At 40.3% G+C, this 15,753-nt stretch overlaps 1 protein-coding gene across 1 annotated transcript; it reads left to right on the top strand.

The window, feature by feature from the left end:
• Positions 1-718: 718 nt before the first annotated feature.
• On the top strand, positions 719-10,205 carry PTGDR (prostaglandin D2 receptor). The gene is made up of 2 exons (XM_033108635.1): positions 719-2,043; positions 8,217-10,205. Exons 1-2 carry the CDS (start codon positions 1,111-1,113, stop codon positions 8,451-8,453), a joined length of 1,170 nt encoding a protein of 389 aa, XP_032964526.1. The 5' UTR covers positions 719-1,110; the 3' UTR covers positions 8,454-10,205.
• The last annotated feature ends 5,548 nt before the right edge of the window (positions 10,206-15,753 follow it).

Below are 15,753 nucleotides of genomic sequence, written 5' to 3'. Positions count from 1 at the left end.
CTAGGAGTCACAAACCTAGAGCGTGAGAACGCTGTAAGTCGAGTCTACTATTTTCTGGCTTCAAAATTTATGCTAAAAACTGCAGTTAAACATCCGCTACTAAAACAGCTGTCGTAAAACTGGTGAGCATCCTGACAATTGCAGTGTACTGAGCACTTCTTATGCGTCTGCACTTTACATGTTATCCCTATGCCTCGAAAGAGCCAGTCGGGTTAGCTAGAGGTTACTTCTTGAGAGGTTAAGCAAGGCCCTCAGGGTCACACAAGCAGTGAGTAGCAGAATTAGGACTTGAGCCCAGGTCTATTTGATGACAACATTAGAGCTCTTAACAACACTCCTCCCACTGTAATTCACGTACCCAGAGCTAACATCTCCCTTGGTTTTCCCCGCAGCCACTTCCCTGAAATCTGGCCAACCTTTTGGGAGGAGAAGCCAACACTGACCGACTCTATAAATATAAGATCCGGGTTTCTGGTCCAGCTTTGCCACTGACTAGCTTTGTCACCTTGGGCAGATCACTTAACCTTCCAAGGTCTCGGGTTTTCTCACCTACGCAATGAAGGTCATTTTTCATTGGTGCACAGATCAAGAAGAGAGTTTGAGCTAAGGCTTAAGTGTTATACAAATGTTAGTTACCTTTATACCCTCCTTAACCTACTAATTCAAAAACTAGGTGGTAAACCTTTCCCAGCCTCTTCAATGCCTTCATCTTCAGCGTTCTTCTTGGACACCACCAGAGTTCCTCCACCACTTCTTTGCACCACCCTCCTCCGTGGTAGCTGCTGCTTCATTTCCCCTCCATTTCAGTAGTTCTGTTGCCTCGCAGAAAGTGCTGAGCCGGGGTGCTCGGACTCTGGCCACTTTCCTTCTTTCTCTCCGACTTTGGGCATGAGGGTCTGCCTCTCCTTAGGACCAGAAGCTTCGGGGTCGAGCTCTTCGCTGGGCTGCTCCGCGCTCCCAGGGCCGGCGCCGGGTGCGCAGCGAGCAGCACGTCCCGCCCCTCCGGGAGGGGTGTGACCTGAGAGTTTAGATAGGAGGTGCCGGCTGTCGGGCACACCCGGCGGCCCGCGGAGCTTCCTCAGCGGCGCAGCCTCTCCGCCCGAGGCGCGCATGGAGCGGCGGGGTTCTCCTCCGCACCCGGACGCCGGCGTCCTGGCCCTCCCGCAGCCTCCACTCTGGCCCACCGCGCCGCCCACCATGATGCCGTCGTTCTACCGCTGCCAAAACAGCACCTCGGTGGAGAAGGGCTACGCGGCGACAATGGGCTGGGTGCTCTTCAGCGCGGGCCTCCTGGGCAACCTGCTGGCTCTGGGGCTGCTGGCGCGCTCGGGGCTGGGGTCGTGCCCGCTGCGCTCACCGCGCCCGCAGCCATCCGTCTTCTACGTGCTGGTGTGCGGGCTGACTGTCACCGACTTGCTGGGCAAGTCCCTGGTGAGCCCCTTCGTGCTGGCGGCCTACTCGCAGAACCGGAGCCTGTGGGGGCTGCTTCCCCCTCCTGGCAGCTCGCTGTGCGAAGCCTTCGCCTTCATCATGTCCTTCTTCGGGCTCGCCTCGACGCTGCAGCTCCTGGCCATGGCCATGGAGTGCTGGCTATCCCTGGGGCACCCCTTCTTTTACCGACAGCACATCACCCTGCGCAGGGGCGCGCTTGTGGCGCCCGTCGTGGGAGCCTTCTGCTTGGCTTTCTGCGCGCTGCCCTTCGCGGGCTTCGGGAAGTTCGTGCAGTACTGCCCCGGCACTTGGTGCTTTATCCAGATGGTCCATGAGGAGCGCTCGCTGTCGGTGCTGGGCTACTCAGTGCTCTACGCCAGCCTCATGGCGGTGTTGGTCCTCGCCATCGTGCTGTGCAATGTGGGCGCCATGCGCAACCTCTACGCGATGCACCGGCGGCTGCAGCGGCTCCCGCGTTCCGGGACCAGGGAGCGTGCGGAGCCCAGCGCCGGCGACAGGAAGGCGACCCCGCAGCCCCTGGAAGAGATGGATCACCTCCTGCTGCTTGCCTTCATGACGATGCTCTTCACCGTGTGCTCCCTGCCTTTAATTGTGAGTCGCCCCTCGCCAAGCCTGCGGGGTACTGGAGCGCATCGGGCAGCGGGTGCCCAGGGGGTGCCCAGCGGGAAGGGTGGGGCGTGTTGGACGTGGCGCAAGAGAAACTGCGCCCAGGGCCTGGAGGGTTTGTTGCTGCGCTCCCCAGATCCGGTTCTTTCCCTTCACAGCCCCAAGAGGTATAACCCAATATGTTGAGCGAGAAAAGGGAAAGTCAGAGAGAGGAAGGGAAAGACAGAGTTCAATGGTGTCTCAACCCCCTCCTCTCTGCTTCCCTCCGTTAAGATTTGTTAGTTTTGCGCCTCAGAACGCTGAGGCGCAGAACTTGGCTCCTCCTTTGCAATATGAGTCCTTTCCTACTTCCCGATGGCTAGTTCTTGTTTTGTTTCATTATACCTGCCCATGATTTTAGTGGGGTCAGAAATGGGTGGATGGCGTCTGGAAGTTCTCCCAGGTGTTGGTGTGGAAAGGGAATAAGGGAAGATGTAATCCTACCAGAGTCATTTGCAGAGGTAAATGACTAAACGCATAGATCTGGTTTTTAAAACCTCGTGCGTAAAAAACTTTGAGGATTCTGGATGCTGTTTCTGGTGCTACTACCGCGAAGGGCAGAGGTAATAAAGGCGGAGAGGCTTTTTGGACAGGCAGATGTGCAAGTACGTTTCAGCCACTGGTGTCGTTTCAATAACTTGTTTTGACAGGTTGGTTTTGTTTCAATGTTGGCAGGCAGGGTGACATGAAAGCCATTATCTCGGGGTTTCAACTTACCTCATGGTTTTGAAGATATTTCCTTGTGGGTTCCCCGCCAAGACACCTACGAGTGTGGCTGAAGTTTGAGAAAACTTTTTTAGTATTACTCCTCTCCCTCTCACCTAACTCCCATCCCTAGTGTAGTTGTTCAACATGAACAACATTTTATAAATTCATTGTCAATTCAATGTCTTTGGAGTCCTGAGACTTCTGTGAATAGGAAAGTTAAGTTTCTTACGGAAACATAGCAATTTTGGATGTTACTGTCAAGGGGGATGAAGGTGAAATATAATGAAATTTTCCTTTAAATGAAAGCCTCAATGTGGGAGGGGGATGAGTGGTCTGTAGTAGCATCATCATGCAGAGTTAGGATCAGAACTCCTCCAAATAAATAAACAAATCTGTATCTATATAAATAGATATGGGTATAGGTATAGATATTTAGCAGTGGTTCTCAAACTTGACCATGCTCAGAATTATCAGCAGGACTTTAAAAAACACAGATGACAGGGCCCCATTCCCCAGAGTTTCTGATTCAGATGATTTTGAAGAATTCTCATTCTTAACAAGTTACCAGCTGACCTGGGGTCACATTTGGAGAACTACACTGTAAAGCAGGAATTGGCCAACCACAGCCCACAGGCCACATCCATCCTGCCTGCTGTTTTTGTACAGCTCTGGAGTTAATAGTTTTCACAAATGAACATTTGCAATCAATGTGATGACAGGACACACAAATTCGGAAGCCAAATTAAGCCAAATATTATCCCATGAAAAAAAATACTTTTATTTTTCTCCTTAGTATTACAAAATTTGTAGTTAATTATGATTATGATTACATTTTTAATCTCATTAATGAAAGTTGTGGAAATGTGTTTTCTCTTATCATATAAGTACCTACTGAATAGTCACTATTTTCCTCTTAGCCCATAAAACCTACAATATTTACTGTCTGGCCGTTTTTACAGAAAATGTCTGCAGTTCCTGCTCTAAAGTAACAGCCTTCTTTACCTATGCTGTGATAGAAGCAGACAAGAGCCAACTGCATGGAAATCATGTCCTGAGTTTGAGTGTTTTTAGTAAGAATAATAAAAAATCACAGTATAATACAGTGGAAAGAACGTTGCATTTAGAGACATCTCTAAGGGGATTTAAATAACTCATATGGGATTACGAATATTGAAGGAAATAATGCATTTGAAAGTGATTCCCTAAAAAAGTTGTAAAGTTCCAAAGATATGCAATGCAAACAGCATTCTTACAGGAACTGTCATTTTCTAGAAAGGATAAGGGCCTCAGCAATAGACATAGATTTTTGATCAGGCTGCATCACTTATTAATGATGATAGTGGCTTATTTACCCTTTCTGACCACAGGTTTCTCATCTGTCAAATGAGGATAACCATACTTGTTCTGTAAGATAGTTATGAAGACTTGAAGTAATATATACATGAAGTTTTTTTTATATATATATATAGAGAGAGAGAGAGAGAGAGAGAGAAAGAGAGAGAGAGAGAGAGAGAGAGAGAGAGAGAGAGAGAGAGAACCTAACCAGGTGCCTGGCCTAAAAAAATGAGTGTCACTACTATCACTAATCATTATTTCCGGTTATTATTGCCGACTGGACATGGAAAATTAATTTAGAAATATGATCTCCAGAGGAGATAGCTTTATATTCTAAGGCAGTGGTTCTCAAACTTGTTTTACTTGAAGAACCCCTTTTTACTCTTAAAAATAATTAAGGACCTAAAAAGCTTTATTATATGCATTATATGTATCAGTATTTATCATATTAGAAATTAAAAATAAGAAAAATTTTAAAATTCTATTCCAAAACAAATTAACAACATGTACTTCTTGTGTTTTTGCAAAGGTGAAAGGGAAACTTTGGGATTTCAAAATGATTGATAAATATCAAACTGAATGATAATAAAGTTATAGAAATAATAGCAGAAAAAACAGAAAAAAAAAGGATATTAAGAGCTCAGAAGTACTGAGAACAGTCTGTGAAAATGCACATACGTATTTCCTGAACCTACTACATTAGAAAAGTCTAGAAAACACAAGAACACACAAGCACATTAGCCATGGTGGTGCTGATGTCATCACGTCACATAGCCTCTGTAAAACTGTTCACTTGTGAGAAGATGAAAGTGAAAAAGGCAAATAACGTCTTTTTTAATGAGTGTAGTTTTGACCCAACAGACACACTGAAAGGGTATTGGAGACCCCCACACTTTGAAAATCACTTTTTTAAGGAATGGATCTAGTGACTGGAAAAAATAAGGCAGTACGTGAAGGGGGAAAGACTTAAAAACAACAACAACAACACCTTACTCATAGTATAAATATTATATTTCGTTAAGCCAGTGGAAAGTTTGTTGCAGTATGATTTTAAAAAATTAACTTTGCTGTAATGCTGAATTAGAGCAAAATACTTAACTAGATTAAGTTTTCAAATTTCCAATTTGATACAGTAGGAAGAAAGTATAGAGAATGTGGGGTGAGCTTCAGAGGCAATTTGAAGCATATTCTCTAATGAAGCACATTCTCTAACATATTTTCATCAAAATTATTCTTACCTTAGGAAACCACAGTTTGCATTGAGGGTTGTTGATAGGGGACTGAGGGTGGACGAGAGAGGGTGTTCATGTATAGATTAAATGTGTTAGTTGAGAGGCCTAGACGCCAGGCAAAGATAAGTATGAGCTTGTGGGATTGCATTTACCAAAATCCATGGAGTCAGAGAAGTGATAGAGGATATCCTACATGTACTGATAACGTGTGTGTGTGTGTGTGTGTGTTTCATTTTGCTGTAGAAAGAATGGGCAGGATGCTCCTGCCAAAGGAGATGGTTACAGGCAAGTAAGGGATGGTAAGCAAAAGATGGGCCCAGGGGACAGGGTCGGAAGTGGATTTAAAGGGCTAGAGCAGGGGACAATGTTTAGCATATTGTGATGGATGGACTGGATAGATGACGGCGTTAGAATCCAGAGAGCCATCTGGAACAAAAATATCCCAGCAAGATCAGTCTCCAGTGAGTGGGCAACAGCATTTTCTCATGGACTCCTAAATCTAACAGAGGGCGTTCTTCTCACAATGATTTTCTTTGTGTAAATGGAACTACTTAAAAAATGCCAGGTACATATTATGAGGTGTGTCGCTTTAGCATCTCTTATGGGAACAGTTTATGAAGTATGTCCTCAAGAATACTATTGATTGACAAAGACCTTTTGAAAGTCTAAATTGTGTTCAAATTGATATTTTGTGAGAATTAATAGAATACGTACTTCGGGTCACTGTCATGAATGAAGTTATGTTGTGTTTTTAGTAAACTCAAAAAATAAAAATAAATTACATTAAATTGAAAGGCCAGGTATAGAGCAATACACTTCTAACACAAATCAAGTGACTTGAAAATACAAATAACCTAGCAATATGCAATAGAATTGACTTGGAGAAATACTGCATAGAAATAAAATGGTTTGTTTTAATTACATAAGTACCATTCAGTTACCCAGATCCCAGCTAATCAAATATTCTGAAATAGCTGGAGTTATATTTTGCTGCACTGCACTTTGAGGAGAAAGGAGCAAATCTAAAGACAAAGTCACATAAAGCTTTGTTTCTTAAACCAGCTTAAGTGCATAACTATTGGCATCATTTATCCATTCAGCACATATCCGTTATCTACAACATTCAAGACACTGTCATTCATTGTAGGGATCTAAAGTGAGAAAAACATCACATCTGCTGAAATACCAGGGGTGGGAGGGAGTTTAGAGAAGGAAAGGAGTCACTCCTAATTGACAAAATAATAATATTTAATTATTGACTTCTTTGATATGGTAGGACCTATGGTCAAGGTTTCACTCATCTTATTCGAATTTCATAACAATCCTGGAAGGTAGGTACAATTCTATAGAGGAGGAAATGGAATAACTTGCCTGAAGTCACACAGTCAATGAGGAGATTCCCTCTAACCCAGATAGTTGGACTCTAAAGCTGATGTGCTTAGTCACTACCATAAAGGGGCTTCCTGAAGGGGGTAACATTTGAGGTCGACCTTGTAAAGAAGTAGGATTTGGGCACACAATCAGTTTCCACATCTGTAAAATGGGGATAATGATCATACTTCATAGGATTTTTGTGAGGATGAAATGAAGTTTTCAAAGTACAATGCTTAGAACAGTGCCTGAAAACATGGGCATTAGTCATTATTATTACTATTAATATTATTAAACAATGATGATGGGAGCGGGCTTCCAGACATGGTATAAGTATATCTTCTTAAGTGCAGTAGATGCGAGTAGCTGAGCCTACTGAAGTGCTCTGCAGAAAAGAGAGTGAAAAGATAAGGAAACAATTATGGGAAAACACATCTCCTCCAGCAGATATTCCTTGATTGCCCTAAATGGGTCTGGTGTGTCCACTTATTCATGTCCCCTCCCACAAATGTTGAGTTTGCATATTCCATCCCATTAGAGTCCATTTTGTCCCATTATGGATTTAGACTCTCAGTAGGCAGAAGGAGTATAATAGCATCAAGAAAAAGTGGCTGGCCTCCAAGGGAGTGGGAGGCAGTGGTGGTGCTTGTCCAGTCAGCAGTGTTGGCTGAATGGCAGGAAAAGCCACGGGACAGGTAGTTTGCAGGGCTCTGAGGAGGCCACAGACACCCCAGGAAGGGTCAGGACAAGGGGAGTCACTGGGCACAAGAAAGTAGGCTTGCATTTCTATGTGTGGTGTTTTTTTTTTCCTAGTCTGAAAAGAGGATGTTGAAAGGTAACCATCTATGCTAAGATGCTAAGAATAAATAACTTACATGAATTGAACTGGTCCTTTTGCAAATCTCCTGTCTTTTCACTGGAGGATTTCTTATCTCTTCACATCGACTAAAAACTTCTGTTTCATTGATGTCTCCATACATGTGACATGTCACAAAAGTGTGACTAATTTCTGAGCTAACTAATCAGAGAGGATAGGAAGCAGGCAGAAGAAAGTAAGGCGAAGTGAAGAGAATATGGAAAAGAATCTCTGTATTTATGGAAGTGGGGTGATGTGGTGACCCTGTTTGTAAAAGATTCAGTGACTGGATTTGTCCCACCTCAGCCCTTCCTCTGCATAGCCTGGCAGGGACCTGGAAATTCCAGGGTTCACAGCAGATAGAACAGCCTCCAGGGACTTAGATGAGGTCTCTCACCTCCACTGAACCTCCCAGGTTGACCCTGTGACTTCCAGGCACCTCGCTTGCACCCATCAGCTGCAGCGGCCTTCGCTGCTTATAAATTTACCAAAACTGAACATTCCAAACTGAGCTGCAATGCTCTTACAGAAAAGTAATGTGTCCTAAGTGAAGTAAGTGAATGTATTGCTGCCACCAACCTTTCGCTATTATAATGGAATGTTTTTCTTTAAAACAGTATCGTGCTTACTATGGAGCATTTAAAGCTGTCGACAAGAAAAATGAAACTTCTGAAGTCGGAGACCTCCGTGCCTTGCGTTTTCTATCTGTGATCTCAATTGTGGACCCTTGGATTTTCATCATTTTCAGAACATCAGTATTTCGGATGTTTTTCCACAAGATTTTTATAAGGCCTCTTATGTATAGAAATTGTCACAGCAATTCCTGCCAAACTGAGATAGAATCCAGGCTATGACAATGTTTTACACTCTCTGGTAAGCTGAGGAATGTATCACACTTGCCGTCAAAGAACCACGACAAAAAAAATCTTACAACTTAAATCCTTAAAAGTTATCTCCCATAACAAAACATCTAAAGGTATTTTCAAAAGTATTTGATATCTTAACTATGTATTGTCACTCTATATCCATGAACCAGTTCAGCAGATTTTTTCATTTCAGGTTATTAATAGCGACTAAAATTTCATGTATTGTAAACAGTGTTATTGGTCTTAAAGAGATGATATTAATTGTTATGACATTTGTACTCGGTGTACCTAATTTTTTATTTAAACCCAATAGAAACATCACTGTCTAGTTACGTGATGGGTGTTAAAATTTCTTACCTAATTCATTTCTAGTGAAACCTGATGTGTTTACTTTGTATCATAATTACCCATTTCATTATTTTCTTTGCCAATTGATGTAAATATGCGTAAATTATAGAGACTCCTCAGAGGAGTGAGGTGGGAAATATAGCCAAATCAGGAGTTCGGAGGGGCCTTTCCACAGCCACCATCTGGAAGGTGTTCACTGCCTCATGTGGAGAGGCAAAGCTATAAATAAGTAGACACAAAGCAAGATGTGACTATGCCCACAACCCAGAGAAGAAAAATTAATTTTTATCTTTTAAATTACAGTTTCTTGTGTATTGAAACAGGAATGTCAGTAGGAATCAAAAGTTTAGAGTGGGCTACAAAATATTGTTTCAATTTTGGCACCTCCATTTCATAAGTTTATCGTGTTAATGAATTCTTTAGGGGAGGGATTTATGCTTCTTTGAAAAACAGTGATGTGTGACTTACCAGAGAGCCGTGTTCACTACCTGTGGTTGTGTGAAGCAGCAGGGCATTCCACACATCAAAAAGCCCAGCCAGGTCTCAGGCAACCTCACCTCAGGGTGGTGGCAATGACCTTAACATCTACCTATTAACAATCATATTCTGCTCTTTGTGTAGGAAGTAAGATTTTACGGAGGTTCCTGAGAGCTATGCACTTTCCAGACAGGCGCAGGATGGGCTCAGATGGAGCACAACTGAGCACTTTAATTGTACATTTAAATGTTTACAAAGCTTAGCAACACTATGATCCAAAGGGAAAAGTGGGGAAAATACAGCTGCAGTTCTTAAAACAAACAAGAGACTCTAAACCCAACTCAAGTAAGAACTTTCACCTTTAGTGAAAGAACAGACTGGGGACATGAGCGGGGGTTTCAGCATCTCTAGAGTCCCTTTATACCCCAATACATGCAGTGGAGAGCCGACTACATTTGAGTAGACCTGAGACCCCCATTCTGCCATCTGTTCCAAAGACAAGAGGATTTGCCTTTTGCCTTATTTCCAATTTAGCAGCAACCCCATTTTTCACCTCTGGTTTATCTCAGTGATTGTATTAACCTGGGTACGTATGTGTGAGGTATTTTTGTATAGCAACACTGTGAAATGGGCAAATTAGAAATATGTGAATTATAAGTTGAGAGTACGATGTGATGAAAAATGCAGTCATTTTCAAAGTTTAACTTTCGTTTGTATATTTATTGTGTAAGTACATGCGTGTTTTATTGTCAGAGGAAGTGCATCTTTGTGCTCTCCTTTTGGGAGGTGTGGTATGATAATTGTCGAGGTAATTTGAAAAGACCCCAGATGAACCAATAAACATAACTTTATAATATTTTGCAGAAGATTTACTTTTCTCCAAATAAAAACAAGAAAAAGTTTTAGTTTTCTTTTTTGAATAAACAGTTTTCAGCAGTATTTCAGTCTCTAACAGTTTAATCATGTGGATTGTCATAGGCTGTTTGATTAGCATTTATATTACTTTAAACAAGTTTGCATAGGTTTATCCAAGGACTTAGTGATCCTTTCTGTTTCATACAAAATGTAGATATGCTATCCTGATGAAATCCATGTTAAGTTAAAAGTCAACTCTTCAATTATCTTCACTGACTTATTCATTAGTTCATTAAATAAGTCTTAATTGACACATACCTTTGCCAGGCAGTTGGTTAGGTACTGAGGAAAAGAATACATAAGACTCAGTGCTGGCCCATAAGCTGCTCATTGTTCAGTGGGGAGACAGGCATGTAAATAGTTACAGTAGAGAATCAAAATTTTAGTAGTTAATGTGCACATGCAATCCTGTTAAAAAAAGAAGCCTGGATTAGGGGTGATCTGTGCGGTTGTCAGAACTGCACCATGAGATACTTAAGTCAAGTATCAAAGATGAGTAGGGATTTTGACTCCAGTTGAAAACTGGACAAAGGATACAAGGAGATGATTTACAGGAAACACATATGGTTAATAAATGTAGAAAATTTCCTGCCTGATTAGAGAAAGGGAAAATTAAAATCAAATTATTAAGGACCAAACAAAAAGATTATGACTCTCAACAGAGTCACCAGTCTCTGTCTCAACCAGTCACCAGTCTCAACAGAGTCACCAGTCACAACCCTGGTGAGTTTGTAAATTTGTTCACCTTTTCTTGATAGCAACCTGAGAGTGCATTGCAAGAGTCTAAAAGTGTTCTTTTCTACTGTTCCAGCAATCCCACTCTGGAATTCACTGCCAGAAAATAATCAGGGGGGCTGGCATAGTTATGTGCAAAACTTTTCTTTGTAACATTATATATAATAATAGCAAAAAAAAAAATGGAAAGGTAACCATCTATATGACCAAAACAAAGATTAAACAAACTCTTCAACTCAATCATATATATATATATATATATATATATATATATATATATATACATACACATATTCATATATATTCATATATATATATATATGAATACATACACACAGGGGGTGCCAAAAATATATATACACATTTTAAGAAAGAACAAAACTATTAAAATTGTAATACTCAATATATACCGATAACAAAAGATGAATACAAGTCATGTTTGATTTCTGCAATTACAAGAGGTGCTCAAAGTGGTTACTATCAGCATCCAGACACTTTTGATTATGGCGAACTACTGTTTGAACAACGTTGTATACGTTTTTGGTACTCCTGAGATATATATATATATATATATATATATATATTATATATAGTATATTATATATAATATATAATATATTATATATAATATATTATATATATTTTTATATAGTATAATATATATATTATATATTATATATAATATATATATACAAACATGAAAATTATGCAGTCATTAAAAGAAGATGTTTTCAAATCATAAAAATTGATAAGAAAGCTTACAAAGTAATACTAGGCAAACAAAGCATGATACAAGCTATTTTAAGATATGATCCATAAATATACATGCATAGAAAATACCTTGAAAAAATAAAGTGTGAACTACAGTTACTTTTTTTAATGGAAATGTTTTCCATAATTCTATGTATTTTCCATGTTTTAAAATAAGTTCATATTGCTTTCACATGAAATTATTTTTTTTACTGAATAAAAATGGACCGGACAAACAAGGGGGAGAGGCATAAATGAAAAGCTTTCTGCCCTAAAGGAATAATATGTGCAAAGCCACAGATGTAAAGGAGGATGGCATGTCCAGGCTTAGTAGCTCCATTTGACTGATTTGGGGAATTATGAGCAAAAGTGGCAGGAAAAGAAGCTGAAAAGAGAGGCAGGTTTCACATTATAAAGGGTGTTGGTACGGCAATTGGAGCTCTGTGAGGCCTGGATACTCACTGGAAACTTTGAAACCAAGATGCAGTCAGAATGGAGTTTGAGGAAGATCATGTTGGTGGCAGGGATTGTGGATGGGGCAACTGGGGGCGCCAGATGTGGAGAGAGTGGGTGTGCTGGGGCCTTGTGCAATTGTGCAGCCTGTGCACTAGACCAGGGTGCTGGCGAAAGAAGTGAGTGGGACTGAAACACAGCCCCAGCCCTGCTTTCCTGGCTGTGGACTATATCAGCTCAGAGGAAAGGGCCCCTTTTTAGGATCTTTCTATATGGAGGGCACACAAAGACACCATATATTAGGCCCAGAAGTGCACTGCTGTAAAGGAGGGAAAGAGGTGAGGGGGGACTGAATTCAAGCAATGGGGAGGGAGAGATGGATTACACAGCTTTTTAGAAGGTAGAGTTGATAGGAAAGATTACAATTTATGACTCAGCCATGCCTTTTCTTCTTTTAGTTGCATATATTTGAGCATTTTCTGCTTCTTAGTTTCAAAATATCCAGGAACAAGTTAGGAAACGGAAAAATTCTGAAAAAAAGTCTCTCTCTCTCTCTCTCTCTCTCTCTCCCTCTCTCTTTCCATTTCCAAAAGATTGGACACTGGATTAGACAAAAAGATTGCAGCATTGAATCCAGTGAAGTTTCTGGGTTATCACAGGACTTTAATTATATACTACCCAGCTAAGTTCATAAAGGGCCAACTATTAGGAATGTTCATTTCATTCCAGAAATCCATCGAAGGCTGATTGGGCCAGGTATGCCTGTAACTTTAGGGGAGAGAAGGCATCCCACAAACACCAAGCACTTAGATGGCCCCAGGACTCACTAGCCAGGCAGCCTCCTTGCTCAGTTAACTGAAGACCTCCACGCCCCATCCAGTGCTTCTCCAAGTGCTTGTTCTGCACTAGCAGCATCAGCAGCCCCTGAAACTTGTTAGAAATATACATTCTCTGGCCCCACCCAGACCTACTGGTTGAGAATCTCTGGGGGTGGGGCCGTAAGCTGTCGTTTAACATGACCTGCAGGTGATTCTCATGCAAGTTAAAGTTTGAGAACCACTGATTCATGCCAAAAAAAAAAAAAAGACAACGAAATAAAATATACAATAAACTTCATTCATAATGTTTCTCTGACCTCTGGTTCTCAGATCTTTTCAGCTTCAGGTTAGCACTCACACCTGACTCCCAATAGCATTTTATCTGTAATGTTCTTAAGGCAGTTCCAGCATTTACATACGGGCCTCCATCACTGATTCTTTCACATGCTCAAAGCACTGATGGCTGGGAGGAGCCTTTGGCCCTTGGAGGGAAAGATGTGCCCTGAGATGTGCTGATTTTTCTTCAGCCTCCTGGAGATGCTTATTGGGCCTCAGCCTGACAGTTGTTCTGTTGTAAAAGAAAACCAACTAAAGGGCATTCCCTCACAAAATCATTATCAGAGATTATGTTTAAAGGTGAGCTTTCATTAGGGATTTAATAATACTTTTTAGCTCTCTATAGAATAGAAATCTCCATTAAAATATGTAAAGCTGTTTTTAAGCTTTTGTTATTTGATCTTTTTACATATTTTAGAAATATATTTCATCTTCCTTTCCAGGCTTTAAAAGATTTGAGGGCCAAGTACTGAACTATTTCTCTCTTTTTTTCTCTAATAACTAACATGTACTGTAGAAGGGCTATAAACACATTATAAATATGTAATGGATAAAATGTTTTCTCTTCCATAATCTTCTAAAACATAAGTATATTCAATAAGAGGCTGCTATAACTTGGTCAGAGATTCCTTTGTATCTGATGAAGAATGTTCTTACTCCAGCATATAAAGATTTTTTTTCTTAGGCCATCCAAAGGTAAAAATAATAAATGCTGGGTGGTGAACACACAATGTGAGATATAGGTAATGTACTACTGAATTGTACACCTGAAATCTATGTAACTTTACTAACAATTGTCGCCCCAATAAACTTTAATTTAAAGAAAAAAATGCAGGAGAAAATATTTTTGTTCCATATTTTTCCTACTGTCATAGAAATTACAGAATTTAACATGTGTTTCAATTTTATCCAGGAAATGGTAATTCATAATTAACAAAATTAACAATATAAAAAGGTTTTTATTAGGCAATTTTAACATTGTAAAAACAACCTTGTTATTTTGGAGCAGTGTTTCATGAGTGAGGCTTGAATTGCCAGTCTGGGTATTCCCAGTACAGCATCTAGGTGGGGGAAAGCTGATTTCATAGGTAAGGGGTGGGACTGGAATTAGGGCTTGCTCTCCCTGCCTTTCCACAATTGCCTAATTCATTGAAATAAATCAGCAGATCTCACCTGATATCACTGAGGTGAACATTTCAATCTTCCAGACATTTTAAAAACTGCAGTTACTCAGGAGTCAGTCCAGTCTTAAAAATATTTGCAATGAAGGTGTTTCGAATCCATTGTGCTCTGGTTACAGAATATATGAACTCAAATACAAGGAAAGGAAGAAATAAACTTGATTTTATTTTCTGTTTGCTACCTAAATGCTAAAACCAGTAAGAACAATAAAGCATAATCAAGTCAAATCTGATAAGAAAGTATATTTTAAGTTCATAGGGCCTTATAATGATTCTTAATTAATAGAAAGTACTTAGAATCCAATTGGAAACACAGGACAAATTAGATGTTAAAAATAATACGATGTAGTGCAAATGTTACCAAGTGCTATAGTATGGGGCATAGATTTTAACATGGCAAAGCACCAAATTAAAGATAATTGATGTTTAAGATTAGTCTAGTAGCTCATTGTATAGACACCTGGGCATAGACAGCTGGGCAAACAATAATGTCTGTAACTTGCCAACATCAATTTCTTATCGGTACAAAATAGATTATAGAAACAGTGCCGTGCAACGAAATTAATAATGAAATGGGGAAAACTTTAATTTCCTCAAATTTAAAAACCACCCAGCGAGTTCTCAATTAGGTTGAAAAGACAAAGAGCAATGATTTACTGATTATAATCGGTAGCACATCCAAAATAAAACAACCCCCCAAAAAGCTACAAAGGAACCAAAGATCCATCCTTCAAATGGGAACAAAAAGTAATATCAGGCAAAGTAGAATTTAAGGCAGTAAGTTTTGCATGGTTAAAAAGTCAGTCTGGGGGGCTTGGGTGGGGTGGGAGATGAGGGTAAGGGGGATTAAATATGTGGTGATGGAAGGAGAACTGACTCTGGGTGGTGAACACACAATGGGATTTATAGATGATGTAATACAGAATTGTACACCTGAAACCTATGTAATTTTACTAACAATTGTCACCCCAATAAATTTTTTTAAAAAGTCAGTCTGTGGCTATAAGATACAATCAGTAGTGAATATCATACAGCATGGACTTATTCTGACCAAATAATAGGGCAATTAAAGTACAAAGGAAAAAGCATGAGAAACATGAGGAATGGAAAAAAACCCCTATTGTCATGGATGGTTTTCATGCCCCATCATCAATCAAAGGTAGATCAAAAAGAGATAAAGACATTTTTAAAAATATATTTTTGTTTTCATATCATTGAGAACTCAGATGGATTTTTACTCAATAGGCAGAGTGTAATGTATTTCAGATGGTCTAT

Source organism: Rhinolophus ferrumequinum, chromosome 6, assembly GCF_004115265.2.
Source record: "Rhinolophus ferrumequinum isolate MPI-CBG mRhiFer1 chromosome 6, mRhiFer1_v1.p, whole genome shotgun sequence".
NCBI lineage: Eukaryota > Metazoa > Chordata > Mammalia > Chiroptera > Rhinolophidae > Rhinolophus > Rhinolophus ferrumequinum.
This window is presented reverse-complemented; position numbering and strand designations above follow the sequence as displayed.